The sequence below is a fragment of the Ruditapes philippinarum genome, unplaced genomic scaffold, assembly GCF_026571515.1.
Source record: "Ruditapes philippinarum isolate M1 unplaced genomic scaffold, ASM2657151v2 ctg2239_1_1_1_1, whole genome shotgun sequence".
Classification (NCBI taxonomy): Eukaryota; Metazoa; Mollusca; class Bivalvia; order Venerida; family Veneridae; genus Ruditapes; species Ruditapes philippinarum.
The window spans coordinates 186,176-213,027 of record NW_026859980.1 but is presented as its reverse complement, the minus strand read 5'-3'; the positions used below and the strand labels follow the sequence as shown (position 1 = coordinate 213,027).

At 30.3% G+C, this 26,852-nt stretch overlaps 2 protein-coding genes and 1 long non-coding RNA gene across 6 annotated transcripts in view; 1 reads left to right on the top strand and 2 right to left on the bottom strand.

The window, feature by feature from the left end:
• Window positions 1-793: 793 nt before the first annotated feature.
• On the top strand, window positions 794-12,144 carry LOC132758504 (cAMP-dependent protein kinase type II regulatory subunit-like; the record flags this gene model as incomplete). Its single annotated transcript, XM_060750187.1, is given in 3 exon segments — window positions 794-854; window positions 3,775-3,843; window positions 4,998-12,144. Coding segments are annotated over 3 exon segments (261 nt in total), but the record flags the coding sequence as incomplete, so codon positions are not given.
• Window positions 12,145-12,565: 421 nt separating this feature from the next.
• LOC132758503 (uncharacterized) lies at window positions 12,566-13,231 on the bottom strand. The gene is made up of 2 exons (XR_009629583.1): window positions 13,072-13,231; window positions 12,566-12,781 (listed from the first exon to the last, which is right to left on the bottom strand). It is a non-coding gene; the product is annotated as an uncharacterized LOC132758503 (long non-coding RNA).
• A 1,020-nt stretch (window positions 13,232-14,251) lies between these two features.
• LOC132758502 (cyclin-dependent kinase 17-like) overlaps window positions 14,252-26,852 on the bottom strand; it is a 98,077-nt gene continuing 85,476 nt past the window's right edge. For 3 of the 4 annotated variants that reach the window (XM_060750185.1, XM_060750183.1, XM_060750186.1), the window contains 4 exons: window positions 25,891-25,981; window positions 24,414-24,491; window positions 23,705-23,719; window positions 14,252-19,833 (listed from right to left, as the gene is read on the bottom strand). In XM_060750185.1, coding sequence (XP_060606168.1) covers window positions 19,802-19,833; window positions 23,705-23,719; window positions 24,414-24,491; window positions 25,891-25,981 — 216 coding nt within the window. In that variant the 3' untranslated portion in view covers window positions 14,252-19,801. The remainder of the gene's footprint in view (window positions 19,834-23,704; window positions 23,720-24,413; window positions 24,492-25,890; window positions 25,982-26,852) is intronic. The other variant, XM_060750184.1, reaches the window with a different exon arrangement.

Genomic DNA, 26,852 nt, shown 5'->3' with positions numbered 1-26,852 from the left:
TCATTACATGCAAATTATTTACTTGTTGTACAAATATGAACCAGCATTAGCGAGATGTGTGACCTTGACCTCTCAGCCGCCAATGCATTGTATTATTGTATTGAAAAAAAAATTATTATTAGGTAAAGGTTTTGTTAAGATCAGTTAAATTATCACATTGGTATTATTACAATGTCTCGTAGAGAATTTGTATGTTTTTCTGAAATGTAAATGTACTGTTTTTGAATAGTTGATAAATTTAAAACTTTTAAAGATTTGTTATGATACATACTAACAATTATATCTTTAAATATAAAAAGAGCTTATGGTCAGACAAAAAGCTACTTAGTTATCATTTATTCAACTGAAATTGCTTTAATAAAGGAATAAACAATAAGCTGCATGGCTTACAGGAAAGAAGATATTTTCTTTGGGGGAAAATGTTTATAAAATTATTGTAGATATTAGAGAATTGGTTTGATATATGTATTGAAACAAAGTATACAGAATGTGTAGCATTATTTTATTTTGCTTATACATACATGTATATTCATATACAAATATAATTTGACATGATTAATCTGGTTCCCTTCTATGCAGTATGAAAGGGCTCAAACTCTGTGCTAAGTTCATAGTAAATTTCTTTAGTTACATTATTTATATTCATGATCAATGATACAAGATAGATTTCTTTTTTGAAGTGATATCTTAGTGAACTTAGAATAACCACACTTATTTGAAATCAAAATTATTTTAGGTGACATGTTTGTCTTGTACTATTGTTGATATTAGATTCTTCATTTTATTTTTACAGAAAGAGCCTGATTCAGATGAGATGGAGGTAATGAGATGTAAAAAGGGAAATTATTTCGGAGGTAAAATCACTAATACATGTCTATAATTGATTGTTTTAAATTGGCCAAATCACATCTTAAGAGTGTAAAAACTCGAAAATATATTAAATATCAAGTTACGTTATATGATGATGTGTTTGTTCACATGTGCTTACCATATGTGCTTAAATATAACATTAGGAGCTAGAAATGTGGCACATAAACATCAAAGTGTGAGATGAAAAAAATGGGACACAAATAAAAGAGGGTAAGTCTCTTGGCTGTCATTTATTTGTTATGTGTAACACTGAAATAGGACACAATTGTTTGGATGTATCTGTCTACTTTCTGTTTCCTTCCACTTACAAATATTTGAATGTATCACTAGTGTTCCATTAGGTTCTGACCCAGACAATCAAATAATCTTGACCTAAAATAACTATCCAATATTTAGGAGTATGTGATAAAAAGCTATCATTTGCAATGAAAGTTTCTCTCAAGTAATATGATCTATGTAGAAAGATATGTAAATATCATATAAGCTTTATTTGGGAAAAATTGGCTTCATTAATAATGAAATATGTGTGAAAGATGGACATCAATGCTAATTTCATATTGACTTCAAACTGAAAAAAGCAAGTTTTTATCAATTATACATATACAAATGTATACTTAATTGTATTGCAATAGTTAACTTTGAAATTTCTAGGGAAAAGAAATCATCCTAGTTCACTGATTTATCCTCAATGCAAAATTGAATCAGTGTTACAAAGTATATTTAGACAGTTTCATCAAGTGTTCAATCTATGTTCATTATTGAAATATTGTCCCTGTGGTCCAGATATGTAGATTGTTCTTGTAGAAAACTCTAGCCTGATGTGTAATCATTTGTCTGAATATATAGCTGGTAATTTGTAACAGTTTGATTATACACTATTTCCTGTCAGACACTCCCTGCTAAAATCCATTGATCCTGCAGTCTAAGTAATGACATTTTCCTATTTTTTTCCCTCCAAAGATCTGTATCATAACTTACACCAGGTTTGTTAGTAAGTAAGCTAGTAAAAGAGAAAACTAGTATTTTAAAACTTGTATTTTATTGAAATTTCCATTCACATGAATGTTAACCTGGAATGTAGGTGTGTAATGTCATAGAAAATGGTATATATGAGGGAAGTTTTGTAAGTGTCTGGAAAAAGTTCATGATTTATTATATATAAGCTTATCAGAGTGAAATATTTAACACTTATTCTTTGATTTATTTTGTTTATAATGTGACAAAAATATTAATACAGAACATCAGTGGCACCTACTACTCAGATGCCAATTGTGCCTGAAATAAGGTACACAGGGACATCTTAGGTCTTCTTTCACCAGTAAAGCTTTAAAGTTGCCATATGACCTAAACTTTGTTGGTGCCCCATAAAAAAAATTACAAGTTGCACTTATGCATAATGTATGATAACAGTGGCAACATGAAGTAATGTCAAGCAGGTCAACTCTGGTAAATTGTGAAACACATAACATATTTATTAGTTGTCAAAGTGCCCATATGATAACATCCTAACATGATGGAATGTCTAAAATGTTCATGATGTTCCTTCACTCTTTTGTCTTGATATATGTGAAGTCAGTGGCTGTATTGTCACATCATTTTTGTAAACAATGAAAGTTAAGATTACCCTCATTTTGTGGAAACCATGGATATGACACTAGAACTGTGCTATAGACAAGTTTTGTTTTGATGACAAAAACAAAATCAGTGAAGTTTTCCTTGATAATGTATACTTTAAGTCAAAATTTCAATGAAAATCAGCATTTAAGATTTTAAGTCTTTAGGAATCTAGGATGTTGCAATTGCCAAAGATCCGTACATTACATTACTATGTTGGGAAGAACAGATGAAATGAAAAAGTTGCTACAAAGTAATGGAAGGCTTTGCAGTACAAGACATTTCTGACAACACTGAGAGAGGCTAGAATTGAAACAATTGAATTTATGAAGCATCCTGAATATTCCCCAGATCTAGCATTACAATATCTGGCTCTTTTGCTCTTGAAGTCAGAACTGCTTGGCATAGGGTTTGATAATGTCTATAACTTGCAGTTTATTGTTCAGGAAACAATCTGTTAAATTCCCAAGGGGCACTTTAGGTCTTGTTTAGACAAGTGGATCCATAGGAGGGAGAATTTTGTATTATGCAACACAGAAAGAATATTTTTACAAAAGAGGTAGAATCAGGTGACTATTTGGACCCTGGTTTGTTTCAATAAGAGCGTATCAGTCTCCACGTCAATACCAAATGTAATTTTGGTTTTTTTATTAAGGAAGATATAAGGTCTGTTTGGGGTCAGTGTTCTTTCACTAATGAGAGTATCAGTCAAGGTCTGTATGGACTGAGGGTGTTAGCTGGTGTATATGGTATAAATCTGTGTGTAATTTTGGTTTTTTTTCAGTAAGGAATGTTTTAGGTCCTTATGAACTTGAGGTTGTTGAATTAAGGACCTGTTTAATTAAGGACGGTATTAAATCTATTTCTCATACAAGAAGACAAGTATGATTGACTGTGATAGTATAGATATGAAGTGAAATTTTCTCTAGTGAGCAGTTGTAGGAAATTTAGAATCCTTACTTTACTTTCTCTATCAATACAGATGAATTTGCAGCGGTGTTCTTTTGATTAACAAAATAGATGAAAATTGTGGTCTTTAGAAAAGGTGTTGTATGTTTAGGTTTTATCTTAGGAATTGTCATGTACTCATATGGCAGTCAGGTCATATCAGATTGTTTTGTGATAATAAATGATAGTCCCTATAGTCCTTGTTTAAAAAGGACAATTATGATTACAGCATCATGTTTGTGTTTTGTAATTAAATTACTTTTCTTAATTAAATATATTTTGATTGATTGTTAGCCTAGTCAGCCTAGTTTAGTAAGCAAATGAACTATTTGACTATTTCAGAACTTGCCTTGTTAACTCATAAGCCAAGAGCAGCTACAGTATATGCTGTTACAAAAACTAGATTAGCAGGTAAGTGCTTAATCTATAATGAAATATTATAACAAATTAAATATCTTCCTTCCTGTTGTCACAAGTTGAACTTTAGTCTTCATTCTTCAAGAAATACAAGTTCATTAACACAAAGAATGAGAAAAAAATTGAAGGTAGTCAAATAATTGGATCTAAACCCCATTTGATTTATATTTACTTCTTGGCCACTTAGTTGTACAAAGGAGCTTAAATATGTTGATAATGGTGTCGTAAATCTCAGACAAAGGTTCAAATTCTGGATATATTTGATATATGTTAAAATCTTATATTAATATACAAATTCTACAGTTCCAGGAAAATAGTTACATAAACTTTCTAGGCTTGTTACATACCTAAAACAAACAATATCATTTCAGGATTTTGTTACACTTGGTTAATATAGAAATGTGAAATAAAACTGATACATACTGTTTATTATCTTATATGTGTCAGTGAAACAAATCTTGATTTTATGTACAATATAACAATGTCTTTAGTACTTGACATAAGAAGAACAGGACACTGTGGAGTAGGATTTGAGTTGAATTATTGTTCATTTCCTTCTTTACAACTTACTAGAGTATTATGTTTAATAAATTTATGATAATAAAGTAATGATGACCTTTGATTGAAGTAGTTCACATAAAATAATATCCTTATCAAAAAAAATGTTTAAGGTATATTAAGTCTCTTATCTCATCCGCTATATCTAAGATACATAATGTATGTCAGTAGGGAGAAGGCTTGATAACAGTTTAATAACTTACTGGGTCTAGATTTTAAAGAAAGTGAGCATATCTGCTGAACAAAAACAGTTAACTGCCTTTTATTTTTTGAAAGGAAGAAATTTTGCTATTCTTACAAAAAAAAAAATGAAATTTTGTTTTCAAAATGTATCAAGAAAGTTGATATAAGGCCATCAATTAAAGTTTAATGCCTCTAAGGTGTCTTTTTAATTGATCTTTTTTCATGATTTATATATCATGTACATGTATAATTTTTAAATAGTACAGCATGTTTTGTGATATATTACTGTATAATGATTTATCATTTCTAACATGTCCTGTTATTTGTATTTTATGTACCAAGTTACAATGATTAATTGGATGGGAAAAAAAATTTGCTGACATTTTTTGTGTGTTGGTATATTACAGTATTAGATGTACAAGCATTTGAACGACTGCTAGGTCCATGTATGGATATTATGAAGAGAAGTATAGATGGTTATGAAGAACAACTCATCTCCGTGTTCGGTTCTAAGGCAGCCATCAGTGATCTGCGATAGAACTTCTGCCATATCGTGCCCATTTTAGTCTCTCCCTTTCCTCCTTATTTGGTTAAGCAATATTACCATTGACAGTGTTTTTCATCCATTTGTTTGTATAAACAGTAAACTAGAAAATTTGTTAGAATTTGTATTGAAACGTTTTTACGTCTAGCCGAAACATGTCAAATGGAGTAAGGAGGTTTTTATATATGTTTGTTTTAGTGTGAATACTTGGAATTAATTTATACATGAAGTTATTCATTGCCATTGGAAAGTTGAATGGCTATGAAAATTTTAATTTTAGACTGGTCTGTAACTCTTTCATTTTATTGGCTCTTTCAAAGTTTGTATTTGAAAATTGACCAATGACAGAGTTTGAAAAAGAGACTGGTCTGAAAGCCATTGGCTATGAAACATTGTTTATATTGTGACAGTAGATTTATTTGAGTAACAACAAGAACTTGCCTGAAATGTGCAATCTTTCTGTGGTTTTACTTTGTGGATGTTCATGTATAATAGATATTTTGTATTTTAATGCTAAGATAGTGATAATGTCTAGAATGTTTTGTATAGATTCTCATTTAGGTTTTTATAACATGATACCACAATATATTTACCTTTTTTCATTAGTTTAATTAACTTGACATCATTGATAATACTAATTTGAGGGAATTGAATCCAATTAAAAAGAAGTTTAATTTATAAAGAGGCGAAATGTATTTTTGGGATGGGGTTTTGTTTTTGTGTTGTTAATCTCTAACCTGCTGGAACCAGAAAGGATTAGCTTTCACCACTGTTATAGAGCACATCTGTTCCTTTGGACCAGGCTCTGGTGGTTTGGTTTTTGTATTTTGATATTGAAAATTTAAAATCCCTTAAATATGGAATGGACCATTCCAAATTTATAGCTAGGAAAATTTGTTGCATAAGATCTGCAGGTTAAGGGATTAGATAACTGACACTAACTGATATTAAGGTGATAAAGGGAGCTAAAATAAACTGTTTACCTCTTAAAATTTACTTACATTATGTAAGGCATTCAGATTGATATTATCTTGTAATATAGTGAAATATTATTTAAGACTTTTTTTTTTCATTTTAATTGATTTTCACAAACTATCTTTTAAGCATGTTAAATCTAGTTTAAACAATTATTAGAATTTCTTTAGTTATATGTTTTTGGTATTTATACCTTTATTTTTTCGGGAAAAATGAAAAGTGTCAATGAATTAAAAATGTACAGGATTAAATGATCATCAATAATTGCTGACTTGCCATTGTAGAAGTGTTGATGCATTTGTGTGTATGTTTTTATTGCTACAGTTTCACATATTTTAATGTATTAGCATACACATGGACATTTTTTATGACATATAAAGGCTGATCAAAATAGAATAAATGTCTTTCCAGTTATATTGTGTAAGTGTATTGTGCTTTAAACAAGGTGGTTGCATTTTAGTATTTCTTTTTTGAGAATTTTATCAATTTTTGTTGTGAAAGAAGCAGAAATATTCTGCTCCTAGTATTGAACTCTCAGATTGCAAACCAGTCTTCAAATGCAGTAGTGTCATTGGTTGATTTTGTCTCTTTATTCAGAATTGATTAATGAAATTATCTATTTTTGAAACTTGTTTCCAATTATTGGGAATGTTCAACCTCATGCCTGATAACTAGTTATAATGTAATATATACATGTATATATGTCCTAATGTCAAACTAAAAATACTTGCCATATATTATATATACTCTGTCTCGGATATTCAGTAGTCCATGGTATTGAAACATGACAAGAAAAATTTACAATGAAATTCTTTTTATATTAAGTCAAAATCTTGGCACCAGAAGTTAATAAGACAATAAGATTTTTAATGCAACATTGTAACAACATGTCAAGGTACAAGAACAAAGCACAACAGTGCTTCAATTTTCAGGAATTAGCCTGTCAAGTTAGAGACACATATAAAGATTGTAGGAAGTTAGTAACAGTTAAACAAGTTAACTTTTATGAGAATATAAGAGAAATGGCTGCTTACATGAAATATATGTATATATAAATCACAGTCTTTTACACCCATACATTCCCTGGCTTTAATACAAACTGTATATAGTCTCAAAAAATATTTTAGATGATCTCTCTTTTCCTCCTTTTGCTAGTGTATATTATGTAAGTCATGGAGTTGATCCAAGGTTGAATTTGCATTTGTCTCAGAAAACCACATAATCTTAAAACTTTGTTTTAAAGATTTTGTTACGCTTTTATTAAAAGATAAAATATTATTTAGTTGATAATGATAATATTGTTTTAGGTTTACTGATCAGCTGATATTTAGAATATATGTAAACATTAGCCTCTCTGTCACCTGAGCTGGGTTCTGTAAAATGTAGTTCTAAACTTGATGTGTTCTGAAAACTATTTCTATTTCAGTCTAGATTGTACACTAGTGGTATATTGACTTTTAAGTATATTGACTTTACAGTAGTGGAGTGTTATAAGCTAGAGACATTGTCAAAGGGAGGAAACACTGAAATGATCTCTTTACAAGAAACAAAGGGAGATAATCCTGAATCTGTGAATTATTTAGGATAATATTTTAATGTCTGCATTGGAGATTTAAATTAGACAAGGAATTAAATTTGAGCTCAGAATTTTCAGAATGTTTCAGAAAAAGTATTCATTTAAACTTGTGTTCATACTTACGATGATTTTATCTGACTTACCATGCTGTATGTCTAGTGACACAAGATAAAAAAATGAATATTAAACCAATGAATGACATTGAGAACATAGTTACAGTTTTTCATCGTGGCAGATGAATTTTCCAATTGAATCTTCTTTCCTTGTATACATCATTTTATACATGCATTTAAAATGCTAGAATTCATTCAATCTTTTCAAATTTTACTGTGCACACCCCAGCATTTTTGTTGATGAAATAATGTTTTAATGACATGCATGACTCTTAGTGAAGCATGTAAATATCTAATCATTTCTTTATATTTTACCTGTTTAAGATTTATTTCTTAAACCATTATCATTTTAGATTTAACACAGTATAAATAAACTATTCAAACATTTTATTAGGATCACTTATCCAAGTTTCAGTTTCATACCTGGGATGTTCCATACCCGAGATGTTCCATTTAGCTTTACATGCTATACTTGTTCCTATAACTAATTGAGCCGTGTCACGACAAAACCAACATAATTGTTTGCGACCAGCATGGATCCAGACCAGCCTGCGCATCCGCGCAGTCTGATCAGGATCCATGCTGTTCGCTATCAGTTTCTCTACTTGTTATAGGGTTTGTAAGCAAACAGCATGGATCCTGATCAGACTGCGCGGATGCGCAGGCTGGTCTGGATCCATGCTGGTCGCAAACGCACTATGTTGGTTTTGTCATGATGCGGCTCAATTAATTATACATGTGGGCTGAACTTTTATCATTATTTGAGAGGTACTAGTAAGGATAGGGACTAAAACAAATTCCAGTTTTTATTATTCTCTGACTGGTGCTGCTGTCTTACAAATTGTTGATTTTTGCAACTACTTGTGTATTGTTGTTGTTCCATTGTTGTTTATTTTAGAAAACAGGTAAACAATACTGCATTTACAATATTTAGAGACTTATCTGTGTATTCAGTATATTAGTGGTAGGGGGTGAAGTATATTTGATTTTTTTAATGATTTTTAGAAATAAAGTTATGGAGTTTTGTGTACGAAATGAACAGTGATGAAAGTTACAGATTAAATGCCTGGAGTTCTGTTATAATTCTGTTATAATTTGATATTTTATAGTCCAACTAGATATTATATCTGAGATATTTATAAGGGTAATTTGATATCAGTTGACACTTAGTATTATCAGACTTATTTGTTATTTAATACTTTTTATGTTCTTTATATTATTATCCTAGAGTAAGAAATAAAATGGCCATGCTCTCTTTATTTTTGTTGTAAACTCTCTTCCATTTTAAACATTTTGTGTGACTTAACTTTGTTAAATGTAAGTACTTAAATACTAACACAAGAGTAAATAAATTCAAACTGAAACCGAACATTTAGAAATTATAATGTTAGGAAGAAAAAAAATCAAGGGATTAAAGCTAGGGGATTAAAACAAGTTGGGTCTCAATGCTTATTTTTAGCTTGACTATTCGCAGAATAGAATAATGCAGTCAGCCATTTGTCAGCTTCGGCTTCCCTGTGGTTAAGTTTTTGCGTGTAAGCTGGTATCTCCATAACTACTGCTGGGAATGGATTGAAACTTCACACACTTGTTCTCTGTGATTATCTAACATGATTGGCACATGATATCTTTTGTAGTGAAATTTCTATTAACTGTATTTTGTGAATTATTTAGGATATTTTAATGTCTGCATTTGAGATGCTTATATTATTGTCACTTTGTTGTTGTTGTTGTAAGCTACCTCTAATTAAGTTATGGTTGAGTACATATCTGTTATACACATTGTTGGATACCCACGACCGAACCATTTAACATTTATCAGCTGTGGGGTTTTTCACTGATATCCAGTCGATAAGAGGCGATTAATACCAATCAAAACGCTCATTCTATACGACATTTGTCTTGAAAAAATATTACTATTGTGGTCATTGCTTGTGGAATAATTAAGTTTGGGATAGTTTGCCTTCAATATTGGCAAGACACATGAAACAGGATTACACCATGTGCGCTGCTATTTTGTTTCTGATAGTTGTTTACCTTTGCAGTAGAAGAATAAAAAATTTGCTAAACAGGATTTCATTGGTTGATATTTTATGCACCTGTTGCTGTATATCGACCAAATTTGATTCATTTTACCCACTGTTGAGTACATGTTAATCGAACATGGGTATTCGACGATGTGGTATATACAAAATTAACAAAAACCTGTATGTTTTAACTTGAAAGTTGCCAATAGTGCTATCATACAGAATAATTTTAGGACAGGTTTTTTTCTTTCTTTCTTTTTACAGAGGAATTACAGGTAGTAACCTCTTTCATTTTACTGAAGTTTGAAGTAAAGTTAATGTATACAGAAATAACTTACTTTTCGCAACAATATTTCCATACTTTTAATTCATCACATGTAAAGAAATAGATTGTTTCAATAGCTTGAGTTGAGCTCATCATGATAAATTTGAGGTTAACCATGAAAATCATTTGAGGCTCCTTACTTTTACATTCTTGTAGTTTATTTTTATTTTATTTTTGTTACTAGTACATGTATAATTAATACATTCCTGTCTATGTTAAATGCTCACATTAGACAAAACTCTTACATTAGAAAGCTTGTAGCATTAGTAATGTATCTATTTCAACATGTCCAGTTTCGGACAGACTTTATGATTACCTGGTTTATGTTAGTACATTAATTGATATATAAACATTCAGAAATTCAATACAAGTTCAATTAATGACACACATAATTTTAATATTTTATCTAAAGAAGCTTTATTGAATGTTGATATAGAAAAAAAAATACTTTGAAAAATTGCCTTTGAACATATCATCTTTTTTCATTTTGTTAATTGAAAATTAATTTGAATATTACAATTTTTATTTTGCATGACTGTATGAATTTTAAATAAATAGTGTGCATTTTAGGAATGTAAAATATAGTGTTAAAACAATACTGTTTGTATATAAAATAAAAACCCTGTTTAGGATTTTATATCTTAAAACTGCATTTTGTATGATTGTGTGTTTTACATCATTGAGAGGTCCTACATGTATCTTCAAGTGCTTCTTCCTATAATGTTCTAGGTTCACCTGGAGCATTGTTATACATGGGTTCTACTGTTCCAGCTCTGATCTCCTATCCTGTTACCGTATAAATTAACAAGTATTGTCCCCATTGTACATTTTGTACATGAACTTTATACCAAACAATCATGCAATGTGCCCAATTATTTTGTATTATTCTCAAATTGCTCAGGACAACTTAAGGGTAATTTGACAAACTTGTTCATTCAGATTTTAATCCATTCTTTGATAGATGGTTAAAGATACCAATTTTGCTTAAGATGAAGATCAAAATAGCCTATTTTTGTAAGGTAATTGCGCAGTATTTACACTGTATTTTTGTCTTGTTATTTTCCTCTTCCAAATCAGTCTCCCTCCCTCCAGGTTTCTTCCTCATGTTTTCAGTATAACACTTATATCAGGTATCGTCCTTATTTATCTTTCCAAAGTATTTTATTTCATGCAGCATTCAATTTGGAGATGGTTCATCATTTTACATATCTTTATTGTTGTTCTTATAAAGCTCAGCATTTTAATAGCTCAACTCTCCTCTATTATTTTTATTACCTCTGTGTTTATTCTTATTATACTTTTTAATCTTTTTACTCTGGGAATATTTACTTTAATGGGATATGGAAATTTAGGCAATCCTGTAGCCATGACATGATTTTGACATTTATTTCATAAAAAAAATACACTCATGATTTTAGAATTTAGACTGACTATAGGGATATCTTACAAAAATTACACCCACAGAAATAATGAACTTTTGAAGGTGATTTTTACATAATGATTTTAGTGAATAATATTTCCCTTTCACAACACCGACAACCATTTCTTGTTCCAAGTAAACTTTATAGTTACTACAACTCACTATTTTTATTAGGTATAAAGTAAACTTTTCCACGATATTTTCATAGTTCTTGAGAGAATTTTAAACAATGCAACATTTTATTTCTGAAAATTACACAGCTTCTTCCTAGTTATTTTCCGAAAATGGATAGGGGGTACCTATACAATGTATTTCAAAAACCTGACCATTTTTGTAGCTAATTCATTTAATAAATTTGGCTTTTACCCATTTTTAACATCTTAGGAATTTTTCTATTTTTTAGAATACAAGCTATGGAGACTAGAGTCTGTCTCGTGTAATTTGTAATATTGTAAACGTTTTTACTGTGTTTTTTTATTTATTTTAATGGAATGATTGTCAGTTGGTATTTGTTAAATGATGTGAGCATGTTTTCCAATGTTATATTAATGTTCAATAAATAATTTCTATTTTAGTCTTATTTGTTATTGTTTTTGCATAACAAAGTTCTCAGAGGAGATCTTTAAGGATGGCAAGTTGTCCGTTGTTTGTCATTATCCACAATTTGTTTAAACAACATCTACAAGGATATTTACTATTAGAGCTGTTTGACTCTATTTCTATTTGTAGGGAAATAATTTTGCAAGTCACGATACCAAATTCAGCTGTAACTCCAGATTACTTCAATACTTCAGTAAAGTAATTTGTATCTTACAACAGAGGATAACAATATCAAAGTCCCTTGTTTTATTCCATATACAATAAAACTTATGTTGAGATAATATTCTTTTTAGATGTATAATCATACATGAAAGTTGGTAAATGTCTTAAACTTCCATGGAGAAATTCTAATGTAAATCTGTATCCATGTGGACAATAAGAAGGAAAACAACAAATTGTTATTGTGTTATTACAGATTATTTATTGAATCATGAATACAGTGTTGGGAACACTCTGTGTACCCTTTCTGACAATCTGTGAGACATGAGCACAAAAATACTAGAAAAAAATATGATATGACAGTCTTTCTTCCGTTCTTTGTTATCAGAAAAAAATGATATAATATACAAATGGCACAAATCTTTACTTCATATAGACACTTTAAAGATTACCTACATCGTGTAGACACTTTAAAGATTACCTACATCGTGTAGACACTTTTAAGATTACCTACATCATGTAGACACTTTAAAGATTACCTACATCGTGTAGACACTTTAAAGATTACCTACATCATGTAGACACTTTAAAGATTACCTACATCGTGTAGACACTTTAAAGATTACCTACATCGTGTAGACACTTTAAATATTACCTACATCGTGTAGACACTTTAAAGATAACCTACATCGTGTAGACACTTTAAAGATAACCTACATCCTGTAGACACTTTAAAGATTACCTACATCATGTAGACACTTTAAAGATTACCTACATCATGTAGACACTTTAAAGATTACCTACATCATGTAGACCCTTTAAAGATTACCTACATCATGTAGACACTTTAAAGATTACTTACATCATGTAGACACTTTCAAGATTACCTACATCATGTAGACACTTTATGGACACAATGATCTACATTGTCTCATAAACTAAATATTTTGTTGACATGATTTAGACGCGCTGCATTCATGAAATCCTCACCATGACAACTAGCTCTTTAAACTTGTAATACAACTCCCCTCTCTTTTGTAAAAATTTATTACAAAACAATTTGCAGGAAAATAATCATATAACAACATCATTACATAACATATAATATTAGCTACTCTAATTTTCTGTAAATGTCCAGGTGAGACCATATTAATAATTGTTACAGGTATAACGTAAATAGTGCAGTAGAAGCAAAAACAAGTGTCAGAGTCGAGTTGGATTGAGAGAGGTGCCATATTTAACTTATAAAAATCTTATTATCAGTTCCCATGACACTGATCTATATTTTTGTTATTATTAAGTCTGATATAAATGAAGCTAGCTATCCATGGGACAAGTGGTGAATATAAAAGGCAGGGTATATCCAAATTTTACAGTAGCAGGGAAATTTAACAGAAAATGACAGTAGCTTGGGACATTATACAATAACAGAACATTGGTTTATCTATGATTTTGGATAGCTTATATAAGTTACCTTATCTATAAGTTAAATACAATCATAGTGTGAATACTAAATATTAAACAAATGAATACATTGTGCCTGTTCTAAAAAGTGAGCCAATAAACAGTTACACAGTCTATGTTCATAACTTGCAGTATGGCTTAAGTATATGTGTTTCACACAAATAACCAGAAAAAAAGACTTTCTTTTAAGACATTAACCAGGTGTATAATTTAGACAGAAGTTTCTTGTCATGTAAACCATAAAGCAGGCTCATAAATCCTTAAGTAATTCAAACCTATAAACTAAACACTCAATAAAATGTGAACTCTGACAAGATCCTTAACTATTTCAAGTATTGTAATTCTTCAGGTTTGTACGTAGAATACATATACCAGTAATCTTGTTTGTATTTAAAATTTTCAAATATTTCAAAAACTGAACTATATAATGACAGGATCAAAGAAAACGGATGAAGACATGAGCCTGTCTACAGGTCAATATAGTCGCTACTTCTTGTAATAAGCAAAACAGATATTGACTGAACATAAACATGATATAAAAAAACATCAATATATTTGTCCATAACATTTTTGGATCAATTACCGTTTTCTTTTGGTATCTACGCAACGGGCGCAAATAAAGCTAATTTCTATTGTCATAAATAATAATATGTTGTAACAACATAAAGCTTTCTAAGTAAACAAGCTACAAAAAACAACAAATAACTGGAATATTACAGCCTGAAACCGCATCTTAAAGTTTCTATCCCTCCATTTTCTCAAATAAATTCAGCACTTTCAAAATACAAGTATAAAATTATCATAAAGCACAGGTCATAAAAAATCACTTATAGATTGTCAAAACTTGTTTTCTATACAATAAAGTATGTTATAACATGTTTATGATATATACAAGAGGAATTCAAAATAATCTGTTATATAAATACTTTTGTACTTTACCTTAATAAGTTAAACTAATTAACCATATATTATTAGTTATAAAGATTGTTGACAGGTTATATGGCCATATATAAACGGCTGTTTGTAACTATAACCTGAGCCGCTAGGCGAGGGTTATATTGCAAACAGCCGTTTATATATGGTCATATAACCTGTCAACAATCTTTATAACGAATTTATAATACAGCAGAGAAAAAGAGTAAAAATTTCTTCATGAATCGACAGCAGCCGTGTATATAAAACTATATAAACGTTACGATTATCCAATGAAAAATGACGTTACAAACGTCCAGTATTATAATATACTGATATATATAGCAAATGTGAAAAAGTTTTGTTTTCAGATGTATACACAGCTATAAGATTTCTAAATCTACGTACATTGTACATACATAATGCACATGTAGTTGATTTTTAATTTAAATTTTAACCATAATAAATCTATTAAATGGAGTAGTCCATCTTTCAATCTGGACTAAACCATTTGTTATTTTTAGGGTGAATTTCAAAATATATTGTATGTACTGACTGATCAGTGACCAGTGCAGACCATGTTCAGACGGCACATATATGCAGGCTGCTCATGGTCTGCACTGGTCACATGGGTAAGTTCAGTCAAGTTTAAGGGTTAACAGGAGTCCATCTGTACCAGGTACTCTCAAGCACTAGAGTACAGACACACATAAACTTAATAAACTTTTAACTTATGTTAGTAACTTGTAATTTAAAAAATTTGTACTAATCAATAATGAAGATTTGGCTATACACTTGTATAGTTAAATAAATGTACACTTAGTGCAATCAAAATCACATGTTTGTTCATTAATTAGCAACTATATTAGCAACTATGTTTTTTAAAATGAAATATATCCATAAAACCACAAAGTTGCTGAAAGTTTTGTATTTTGATCTGATGTTAAGAATTATACAATACTGTGTGATTTTCAAATTTAGATTCTAATAATTATAATGCCAATTATTTTCTTACAAAATCACAGCCTGCAATAGTTCTGATTTAAAACAAAATAAGGGCTATGTTTTTTTCCTCTTTCAAAACAAATTATGACTTTTATTGAATGGAATGGAAACTGATATTCAGATGCAAAATGTTGAAATACGTTGTTGTGTGTTTACCTGTATAGTGGATAATTTTTCATGAAAATGGCTACTTTTAAACCTAATGTTGTGATGTTCTCCTGACTTACTGTAAGGTAGTAGTAATGTTATAGCTCAAATCAATAGTATGATAATAAATCTGTATGTCTATATATAAATAATTAAAATAAGCTTCTATAATGTCACAATCAGGACACAATATCTTCAAGACGATCTCTGCCATCTTGAATTTATTTTCATTGATTTGATGGTGACTCAGTGAACATCTGTACAACAACATATTACATGTAGCTCAGTACTGAGTTTCCACTCCTTCCAATATACATGTAAGTCATGAGCAAACAAAACCAGGATTATATTTCTACTTATCTGAAACCCATACTGTTCCCTGCACAATGACAACAGTGTTAAATTATTTTTGTAATAATAATGGACTCGATTATTACAAAATAGAAAAAAAGAAAGAAAACAGCATGACAGTGTGATTGACAGAATTTTCACATTTATTTAACCCTCTATATATCATACTATATGTAGTTAAAAATCCTAGTATCCATAATGAAATAACCAGCATTTTGATGGCAAAAAAATTAAAAATATGTTAACATGATTGCAAGTACCCTGCAGATATTGTAAATATTCATGACATTGTCTTTATAGAAAGCTTGTATAAAGAAAAAATCTCAAAAACAAACATACATTTATAAAAATTATCACAAAATATGGGCTACTTAGGAAAGCTGTATCTAAGTTAAAAATTTCAGATTGATGTCTGAGATAGTTTGACTGAGATTGAAATGAAGCTCTATCATTGGCCACAATTAACATAGGAATTAACCAATGTTACACCTACAATTTAACATTAGGTATTTTCCTTCAAAGAAACTCAACCGAGGTCCAAAATCTTAAAAATTTGAATATCCCTACATTAATCAGTCAGGACACTTAAAACAGAATGATCTGCAAAAGATAATTAAAAAATTTACTAAGAAATAAATTGAAAATCATATTTTTGCGCTATATTTATCCCGATTTTAGTTAAAAGCATCGCTAGTCATTTCAAATTTAGGTCATTTTTCAATTAGAATTATTATCTTGGAAAAAGGAGTGAGCGAATATTCTGAAATTTTCCACACAGGTTATTCATATAGACATACATCAAATGGAACATTTATCTCAAAAATAATGTCAGGTCCCATCATGTCAAAAAACCTCAGTTGAACCCCTATAATTTTATAACATTAGATTTGAGGTCAAGGTCATTTAGGGTAGCTAGCACCGTGGGTCACATTAAATGCCCTATTTTTTATGAAAAACATAAGACCATTAACATAAATAAAACTAGCTCAACTCTAACTTTTTATTACATTATTCTACCTACAGATTATGAATTTTCAAAAGAATCATAATCACGCAAACTTTACGAAATAGAAAATAAAATAGATTAAAGGTAGAACAAAGAAAGTAGTTTTCACTGTAAAATGTTTGGTTTGTTTTTATTAAGTCCTAAAGTTTAAACATGTTCACAATTTAATCAAATATTAATGTGTTGTCACCTTTATTTTATAATATCATAAAGAAATAGGCAATGACACATTACATATAATATCAACATGCCTAATTTAGCCTCGTAAGTCTAAAACAATCTCTAATGCAAACATTGTTATAGACATAATCTCAGTCACAAAATCTAGTGTCAAAATTATCATTATTCTGATAAAAATTTTCCTCAAAATTAAAAATCTGTCTAAAAAGCAGAATTTTTCCTCCAATAATAATCTACGTATAAATAATAAACAATTAATGTACAAAAATATGCGAGCAAACAAAAACAAAATCAACAAAAAAAAGCTGTAAATAATACATAAATACACATATAAATAAAGCAAGTTGTATTTCTTATAGAACTATGTACATAAAATATCTTAAAATGTTGATTTTCTTCACCTCTGTACACTACAAATTATACATAAGATACAATAGGACACATATTTTATATCACGTGTTTTCACGATACAAAACAGTCACATGTAATCATGGTTATTCCTGGCCATTTAACAATGTTTAGATTATGATTATCCTTTAAGTTAAATGGAGAGAGAAAAACATAAATGCAATGTGTATGACGTTGCTATCTACATAGATTTATGTGAACTTTACTTTTTTTATCAAATTGCTTTACTTTTGATAAATGATTTTTTAAAGAGTGTTATAAAAAAAACACCATGAAACATATATAGTCATAATTTAAACAAAACTCCGGTACTGCAGACATTATCTTTACTTATGACATTGTTACAAAAATGTTTTATAAATCATCCATTAAATGATTTTTATATGATACAATTTTTTTTTGAAAGATATTCCCCTTAATTCTGGAAATTCAGAGTTATTGCCCTTATTTCCATGTAATCATTATCACAATTTCAACATGACAATTAAAGGAATGAGCCCTCATTTTCCAAAATTATAATTTTGCCAAATGTCATACTCATATCGGTAATCAAAGTTAAAGTTTTGAAAGGCACAACCTATTTTGTAATCAAGACAAAAAGAAAACCCCCCAAAAAACTTGATGCATTTTTAAATTTTGTAACAATTCCAACATTTGATTATGATGATGTGGTCTGATGAGGTATAAACCATTCTCAGTATATGAATACTTATTGGTTTTCCTTTCCTACAAGTTTGATGTGACTTTTAACACTAGGAAAGACATGTAACAGACTAGCCTGTCTGTCAACAGTTTAATATTATGTTCTCATTAAGATTTGTTTGTGTTTTCAGAATAAAAAGCTTTAACATAAACGTCCACAATTTGTACAACTTAAAATATAATGTCTTCTGTTATTGTCAATGACAGAGATGATTTAATAAAAACTTTAGCTGCATCATCAGACAAAAAAATACACAAGACAACAAAACATTTTTGATTATCTGTTTCTACACCTTGAATATATGCGCCTTTTTGCCTTTTAAATCATGAGTAATCATTATTTACAGTGTAAACATTCTCCAACTTATGTTCAAACATTAAAAAACAAAAATTCTGAGTTTCTGATATATTTACAAGAATTAACACAAATGATATGCAAAGATTATTATCTGATGTTCTCTATGTCCATTATGGTCAAACCTTCAGGTGAAGACCACATTAAAACCTATATATATATACTAGTATACTTACATATATCAAAATAACATTACTGAAGTTCAAGACATAAAATTTAATGATATAGGTGGATTGTAAATTTGCATTTCGTAATGTTATATGAAATGGAAGTGTTGTAAAAATCAGAAAGTTTTTCTTGACTTATTATTCTTTAGAAGAGGTCATAGAGTACATATTCGGCTGTATATTAGAAAGGTAAAAGGAGAAATTAACAATGACCATGCATTCTATCCATTTTCTAAAAGTGATTGGACCCAAGCACCAGGGCGTCCATCTTCATTCCTTCTGCAATCTCTCACCCTCAATACTCTAAGCTGGCCTATAAAATCTGAGGTTGACAACAAAACATACGAGTCTGATCTCTCATATGAGGTCCCCCTCTATACACCAGAGGCCGCCCTATATACACTAGAGGCCGCCCTATATACATTAGAGACCACCCTTTAAATATTAGAAGCTGACCTCTATATCAGAGAGACTGAGCTTAAAACATGAGGTTAATCTGACCTCGGACCTACTATGCTGAAATCTGATCTGAAATCATACAGGCTTACCTCAAGCTTGAGGGCTACATTCAAACATATATTTCATCTGATGTTTACACAGTTTACAATTTGCCCATATTTGGGACCTACAAACAGCACTATCACATAACAAGAAGGGTCAATTTTTGACCCCATTCAAGGGGTCGTATAATGCCCCTCAAATAAGGCCCCTTATAGCAAATATGACTACACATAATGTTATCAATATGAATTGAAGTGAGACAGTCATGTCTTCTTTAGAACAGCATACTCTGTCGACGAATTTTACCTGAAAGTAACGAGAGAAAACAGATAATTTACAACAATGCTAGTTTAATCATTACACAGACATAAAGAAAAATAATATGAGCCATGTCACGACAAAACCAACATATTGTGTTTGCGACCAGCATGGATCCAGACCAGCCTGCGCATCTGCGCAGTCTGATCAGGATCCATGCTGTTGCCTTATCAACCCTATTACAAGGGATCCTGATCAGACTGCGCAGATGCTCAGGCTGGTCTGGATCCATGCTGGTCGCAAACGCACTATGTTGGTTTTGTCGTGACGCAGCTGATATGTAGACCTTGATTGTAAATAATTACTTTTTAAATTACTCACTATGCAATGTCTGTATAAAGGAATAGAGACAGACTAAGTAGTATATTTTAAAATCTCAATAACACACAGGAGAAAAATTTGTATTCTTATACCATTGAATAAAACTACAGAACTTTAAATAAAATGTTGCATCAGAATATAGGGTGGGTTATTTTTGTACATTTTTATTTTATCATATCCGAATTAAAGTCCACACAGTGAAAACATGTTCTCCATTTTCATTGGAATAACAAAAAGTACATATAGCTTTAGTATTTAAATATTTTTCAAAACTAATATGATAAAATAAATTACAGTAAACTCATTGTCTAACTAGAGCTGTCCCTGGACAGCATGCTTCACTTTTCTCTTTTCTCAGTGCTGGATTATAAAATGACAGTAAAATTCAAAAGAGGGCATATCAATTCTGATAAACCTGTCTGTGATAGACAACCATGTTTCAAGTTAAAAATGAATACTTTTGACACTCTTTGAGAAAAAGCAAATATTCTAAGTAAAAACAGAAAATAATTAAGCAAAAAATGACTTTCAGTTAAAACATGATAGTTCTTAGAGGATGGATCTTTAGGAAAAGGCTAACAAATGTTGACAAGCACGTCATGACAGTAAAGAAAAAAGTGGAGTTAAATTGAATCAGACACTTGCAATCCAATATCAAATTTAACAAAGTCCAGTGGAATTCATAAGATATGAAAAGAATCAACCCTTAATATGCATTCATAAAGGCTATACATACAGCAGAATTGCAAGGTGAACAATTTGTTTTACAGTAAAATATGTGCATGATTCATTGACAGCAAACAACATTGACATGGACTACATACTGAATGAACAGAAGAAATACTGTATGTGCTGATGTAGTTTGATTTTGCACTAGAATTAAATATATCATATATCAGTTGTTAATGTTTTGATACCACAACATAACTTTTGCTGTTCATGGCATGGCATGTTTGTGTTATGAGAATATAATTTTTGCTGTTCATGTGCACGGCATGTCTGTGTTATGAAAATATAACTTTTGCTGTTCATGTACATGGCATGTTTGTGTTATGAGAATATAACTTTTGCTGTTCATGTACATGGCATGTTCATGTTATGAGAATATAATTTTTGCTGTTCATGTACATGGCATGTTTGTGTTATGAGAATATAACTTTTGCTGTTCATGGCATGGCATGTTTGTGTTATGAGAATATAACTTTTGCTGTTCATGTACATTGGATATTTGTGTTATGAGAATATAACTTTTGCTGTTCATGTACATTGGATATTTGTGTTATGAGAATATAACTTTTGCTGTTCATGTACATGGCATGTTTGTGTTATGAGAATATAACTTTTGCTGTTCATGGCATGGCATGTTTGTGTTATGAGAATATAATTTTTGCTGTTCATGGCATGGCATGTTTGTTTTATGAGAATATAATTTTTGCTGTTCGTGGCATTTATGAGCATATAATTTTTGCTGTTCATGTACATGGCATATTTGTGTTATGAGCATATAACTTTTGCTGTTCATGTACATGGCATTTTTGTGTAATGAGCATGTAACTTTTGCTGTTCATGTACATGGCATGTTTGTGTTATGAGAATATAACTTTTGCTGTTCATGGCATGGCATGTTTGTGTTATGAGAATATAACTTTTGCTGTTCATGGCATGGCATGTTTGTGTTATGAGAATATAACTTTTGCTGTTCATGTACATTGGATATTTGTGTTATGAGAATATAACTTTTGCTGTTCATGTACATTGGATATTTGTGTTATGAGAATATAACTTTTGCTGTTCATGTACATGGCATGTCTGTGTTATGAGAATATAACTTTTGCTGTTCATGGCATGGCATGTTTGTGTTATGAGAATATAACTTTTGCTGTCCATGTACATGTCTGTGTTATGAGAATATAACTTTTGCTGTTCATGTACATGGCATGTCTGTGTTATGAGAATATAACTTTTGCTGTTCATGTACATGGCATGTTTGTGTTATGAGAATATAACTTTTGCTGTTCATGTACATGTTTGTGTTATGAGAATATAACTTTTGCTGTTCATGTACATGGCATGTTTGTGTTATGAGAATATAACTTTTGCTGTTCATGTACATGTCTGTGTTATGAGAATATAATTTTTGCTGTTCATGTACATGGCATGTTTGTGTTATGAGAATATAACTTTTGCTGTTCATGTACATGTTTGTGTTATGAGAATATAATTTTTGCTGTTCAAGTACATGGCATGTTTGTGTTATGAGAATATAACTTTTGCTGTTCATGTACATGGCATGTTTGTGTTATGAGAATACATTTTGTATAACTTTTGCTGTTCATGTACATGGCATGTTTGTGTTATGAGATTATAATTTTTGCTGTTCATGTACATGTTTGTGTTATGAGAATATAATTTTTGCTGTTCATGTACATGGCATTTTTGTGTTATGAGAATATAACTTTTGCTGTTCATGTACATATCTGTGTTATGAGAATATAACTTTTGCTGTTCATGTACATGGCATTTTTGTGTTATGAGAATATAACTTTTGCTGTTCATGTGCATGGCATGTTTGTGTTATGAGAATATAACTTTTGCTGTTCATGTACATGGCATGTTTGTAAAAGTAAAAGAACAAATATCATTTTCTTAAATTTTGATTTTTATATTAAATTGTTTTATACAATGGTTTGGAATTTCATCAATATTGCATTATCAGTTTATCAACTTAAAATTTATCTACATTAAATAATAAAATAGGCAATTTTGAAAATAAAATCTGCTAGATACTCTATAAGGTAATTTAATTAAAAAGAAAAATCAAGCTTGAAGGAAAAGCATGAAGATGTGTTAAAGCCATGCTTTTGTTGACTGACATGGATGCATATTTTTATATATATACAGAATTCATTAAAGGAGATGGCCACAATATATACTGATTATTATAGCAAAGATTATATGTCTTGAGGAACATTTACCACTGGCAGTGTCAAATTTTGTGATTATATATGTTATTAATACAGCATGAAATCTTAGGTCACTTCAAGCAACAAACAACTCCTGAAATCACTTAATATCACAGGGATCATCTCAAATCATTTAATATCACAGGGATCATCTCAAATCATTTAATATCATAGGGACTTTCTCAGATAATTAAATATCATAGGGACTTTCTCCAATCATTTAAATAATTTATGTTCCAGAGAACGTCTCAAATCATTTAATATCATAGGGACCTTCTAAAATCATTTAATTTTACAGAGGCCTTCTCAAATCATGTAACATTATAGGGGCCTTTTCAAATCATTTGATATCACACGGGCCTTTTCAAATTAATCATTTACATTTTTCCCTTTTCTGATAAAAATTTTTTTCATTAAATGTTAATTCTGAGACATGACATTTTTTTAAGTAAATGAAGTTATATCAATATTGTCACTAAAACTTGAAGTATTGTTTTTGGAAGCTTTTCAGTCTAATATTTAGTCTTTCCAGCTTTCCCTGAGTATTAAATGATTTCACACCATATCATACTTACTTGATGAATTAAATGCTTTGAAATAGTAGGAAATATGTGGTCATGTATTGAATTTGGGTTGGCATATATCACTCAAATGTTCATTTATTTACCAAGTTTTTCATAAAAGACAGAAAAAGGACGATGATGATATTTGACTTTATATTTCATTTAGCAGAAATGGCAGTTTGTATCTTAGTTGTACTAGACAATTGTATATTATAATACATGAGCTTTATTTGGTCAAAAACAAATTTCAGCATAAGTAATAGATATACCATTGCTGCGTTGACGATTTCTGGGTTTGCGTAAATTATACCATAATCACGTGACCTTTCTTATGCCTGAACCTCACGAGACGAAGTCGAGTGAGGTTGCATAAGAAAGGTCACTTTACGCAAACCCAGAAATCGTCAACGCACCAATGGTGTATCTGTTTTAACCTATAGCTCCGCCAAGAAACACTTACTCCTTCGATCTTCAAAACTGAAAATTATACCATAGTCTGGGTATGGTATAATTTACGGTTATTGGAAATTATACTTGGAAGAATTTTACATAAGAAGCGCTGAAGAGCTATAGGTTAAAAGCTATATAGCACCAAGACACATAAATCATAATATCTCATGGACTTCTAACAACAACAAACTGGCAGTAAGCTATCTTAGACTCCTGGTGTCATGTAGTCATTCTATATAGAAACAATAAATAAAGTTATGTGAGGGCATACCTGATGTGCTGAGAGAGGACGATCTCATACCAGGGTCTCTATGTAAAGCTATTCCTGGTATAGTAAATATTGACACTGCTGTAAGTATAGAATTTATATATAACAATTAGATAATTGTTTACGTAGATCATACAGTAATATTGTAACAAATATAGTACTTATTTGTTTATCCCTTAAAAGCAACAACAGGAAATTAACTTTTATTTCTAATTGTAAACAAATATTTACTTTCAATATTTAATCAAAACTGTAAACATGTTCAAATAAATAACTTAAAATAGAAGTAAAAGTGCAATGACCATCGTCAGGAAAATTTCAAGTAAATTTATGCAGTTAATGAAGGTTTGAAATATAAGTACAATTTACCTATACAGCAAGTTCTGTATTATTTCATCATTTTTCCTACCTATATTCAATATCTGGTGCTAATATGACTTTCACAATGATAATTATACAACACAAGTGTTCAAACTTAACTGATATTGATTGAAAGTGTGTTTTTATTTCTTGAAGTGAGTTTTAATTCTATCGAGAATTTGCATTTCCTTCATGAATTATGTGCTTTAATAACCATGACAATGCAACATTGGTGCAGTTGAAATTTTTACACTATATTTTAATTTAAACCAATGTTGAGAGGAGAATAGCTGACTCAAATACATTTCTGAGGAGGATGGTAGCACAAGGGTGACTGGCTTCATTCTACGGTTACCACAACAAACATAGTTCAAAGGCATAGAACACTCTGAAGAGAACGATGCTGGAGACATTTTGTTTTTATTTTGAGACAACACAAATATCATTGTTGTGTTATTGGCGCCAGGTCACGTACTCATTGTTATTTGTTATTTTCACAGAATTGTTATTTTCAAATATATTGTATTGATGTGTTTGAAAGTATATAGAGGACTTGTAAACAAGTTTAATTAAACAATACATTTGAAGTTCATGAACCTTTTCGCAGTTCACAAACCCTTTTACGATATCTCATAACTGCTAAAAATTACATATATAAAGTCCATGAAATCTTTATGAAAATGATTCATGCAATATTATATTTCAAACAAAGATGAATTTTAGTGCGAGTTAATGTAAATCAGTAACAAAAATGCTGGTTGATTGCTTCAAATGACTGTCTCTATGTCTAGGGTCTTACAGATGGGAATTCCTGATTTGAAACCAGGAAAGGTAATTCAAATATAACAATGATTCAGTCAACAGGTGATTTCAACAGTTATTGTAAATTATATGACCATTATATGACAACAGTTGCCCTTAAGTTTACATCACCACTAGACTAAAACAACAAGTCATTTTCAAGTTACACATCGGTATTGGTCAGTGCAGTATGAACACAAGTACAACTAGTCCTTTAAACAGAGAAGACAAGGCGCAATTAACCTTGTTTCACCAATTACTTGGTTAAGAAATAACTAAATTTGAATTGAGCAATGGAGATAAAATAAAGACAACTTACTATCTGGTAATCTATTTACACTGGGTCCCATAGAGTTAAAGAAAGCATGTCTGGTGCCTTCTGCAGCTGATATACGTAATTTGGCTTGATACTGTAATATATAAATCATTATTAACTTTACATCTTCATTTCTAATGCTGTCATAAATAAAATTCAACATGTTTATATTTTCTATTATAACATTTACAATTATATTTCTTCATATTAACAATACTTCATAACAAAACATATTGACAAACAGAATATATCAAACAAGAAATATCAAAGCAAGTTGAACCGGGTGATTCTCCCTGCATAGGTTTGAGACACAGAGAAGTAGTTTCTTGTTGATATCTCTTGTAGTGGTTGCAGTTTGATATTAAAAGCAGACAATATCTTGAAGGAGAAGTCACTTCTTCCATAAATTCTGGGCTAGCTGATCCTTGAATGTACATGTATCTTTAAACTAAATCAATAAATATGTGAGTCACCTATAGCATAATGGTCTGTCATAAATTTATAAAACCCCATACATAGAATTATCACCAATCATTTCTTCTTCACTTAGGAATACCATGCAATACATCCATGAAATAAAATTTCCAGAAAATATTCCAACTGAACTTTTCACTCAGTTCTCCTACTTGTTAACTGCAAGCTTCTATTTTGCAACATTTATCCTTGTTCTCATTTCAAAAATATCTCATTTTTAAGTATGGAAATTTTAAATGTATCACAAAATGTTTACATTTAAATTTTCTCTGGTGACCCTGACCTTGCATTTATTGACCTTAATTATACTGACAATACTCAGTTTCCACATTGTTAACACTGGTGATATAAACCCTGAATTCAAGACCATAATATCGTCCATACACACATTTTTTTATTTTCATCTGACCTTGACCATGTGACACTGACCATTGCCACATGGACCTAAATTTTGTACATCTGACCTTGACCATGTGACACTGACCATTGCC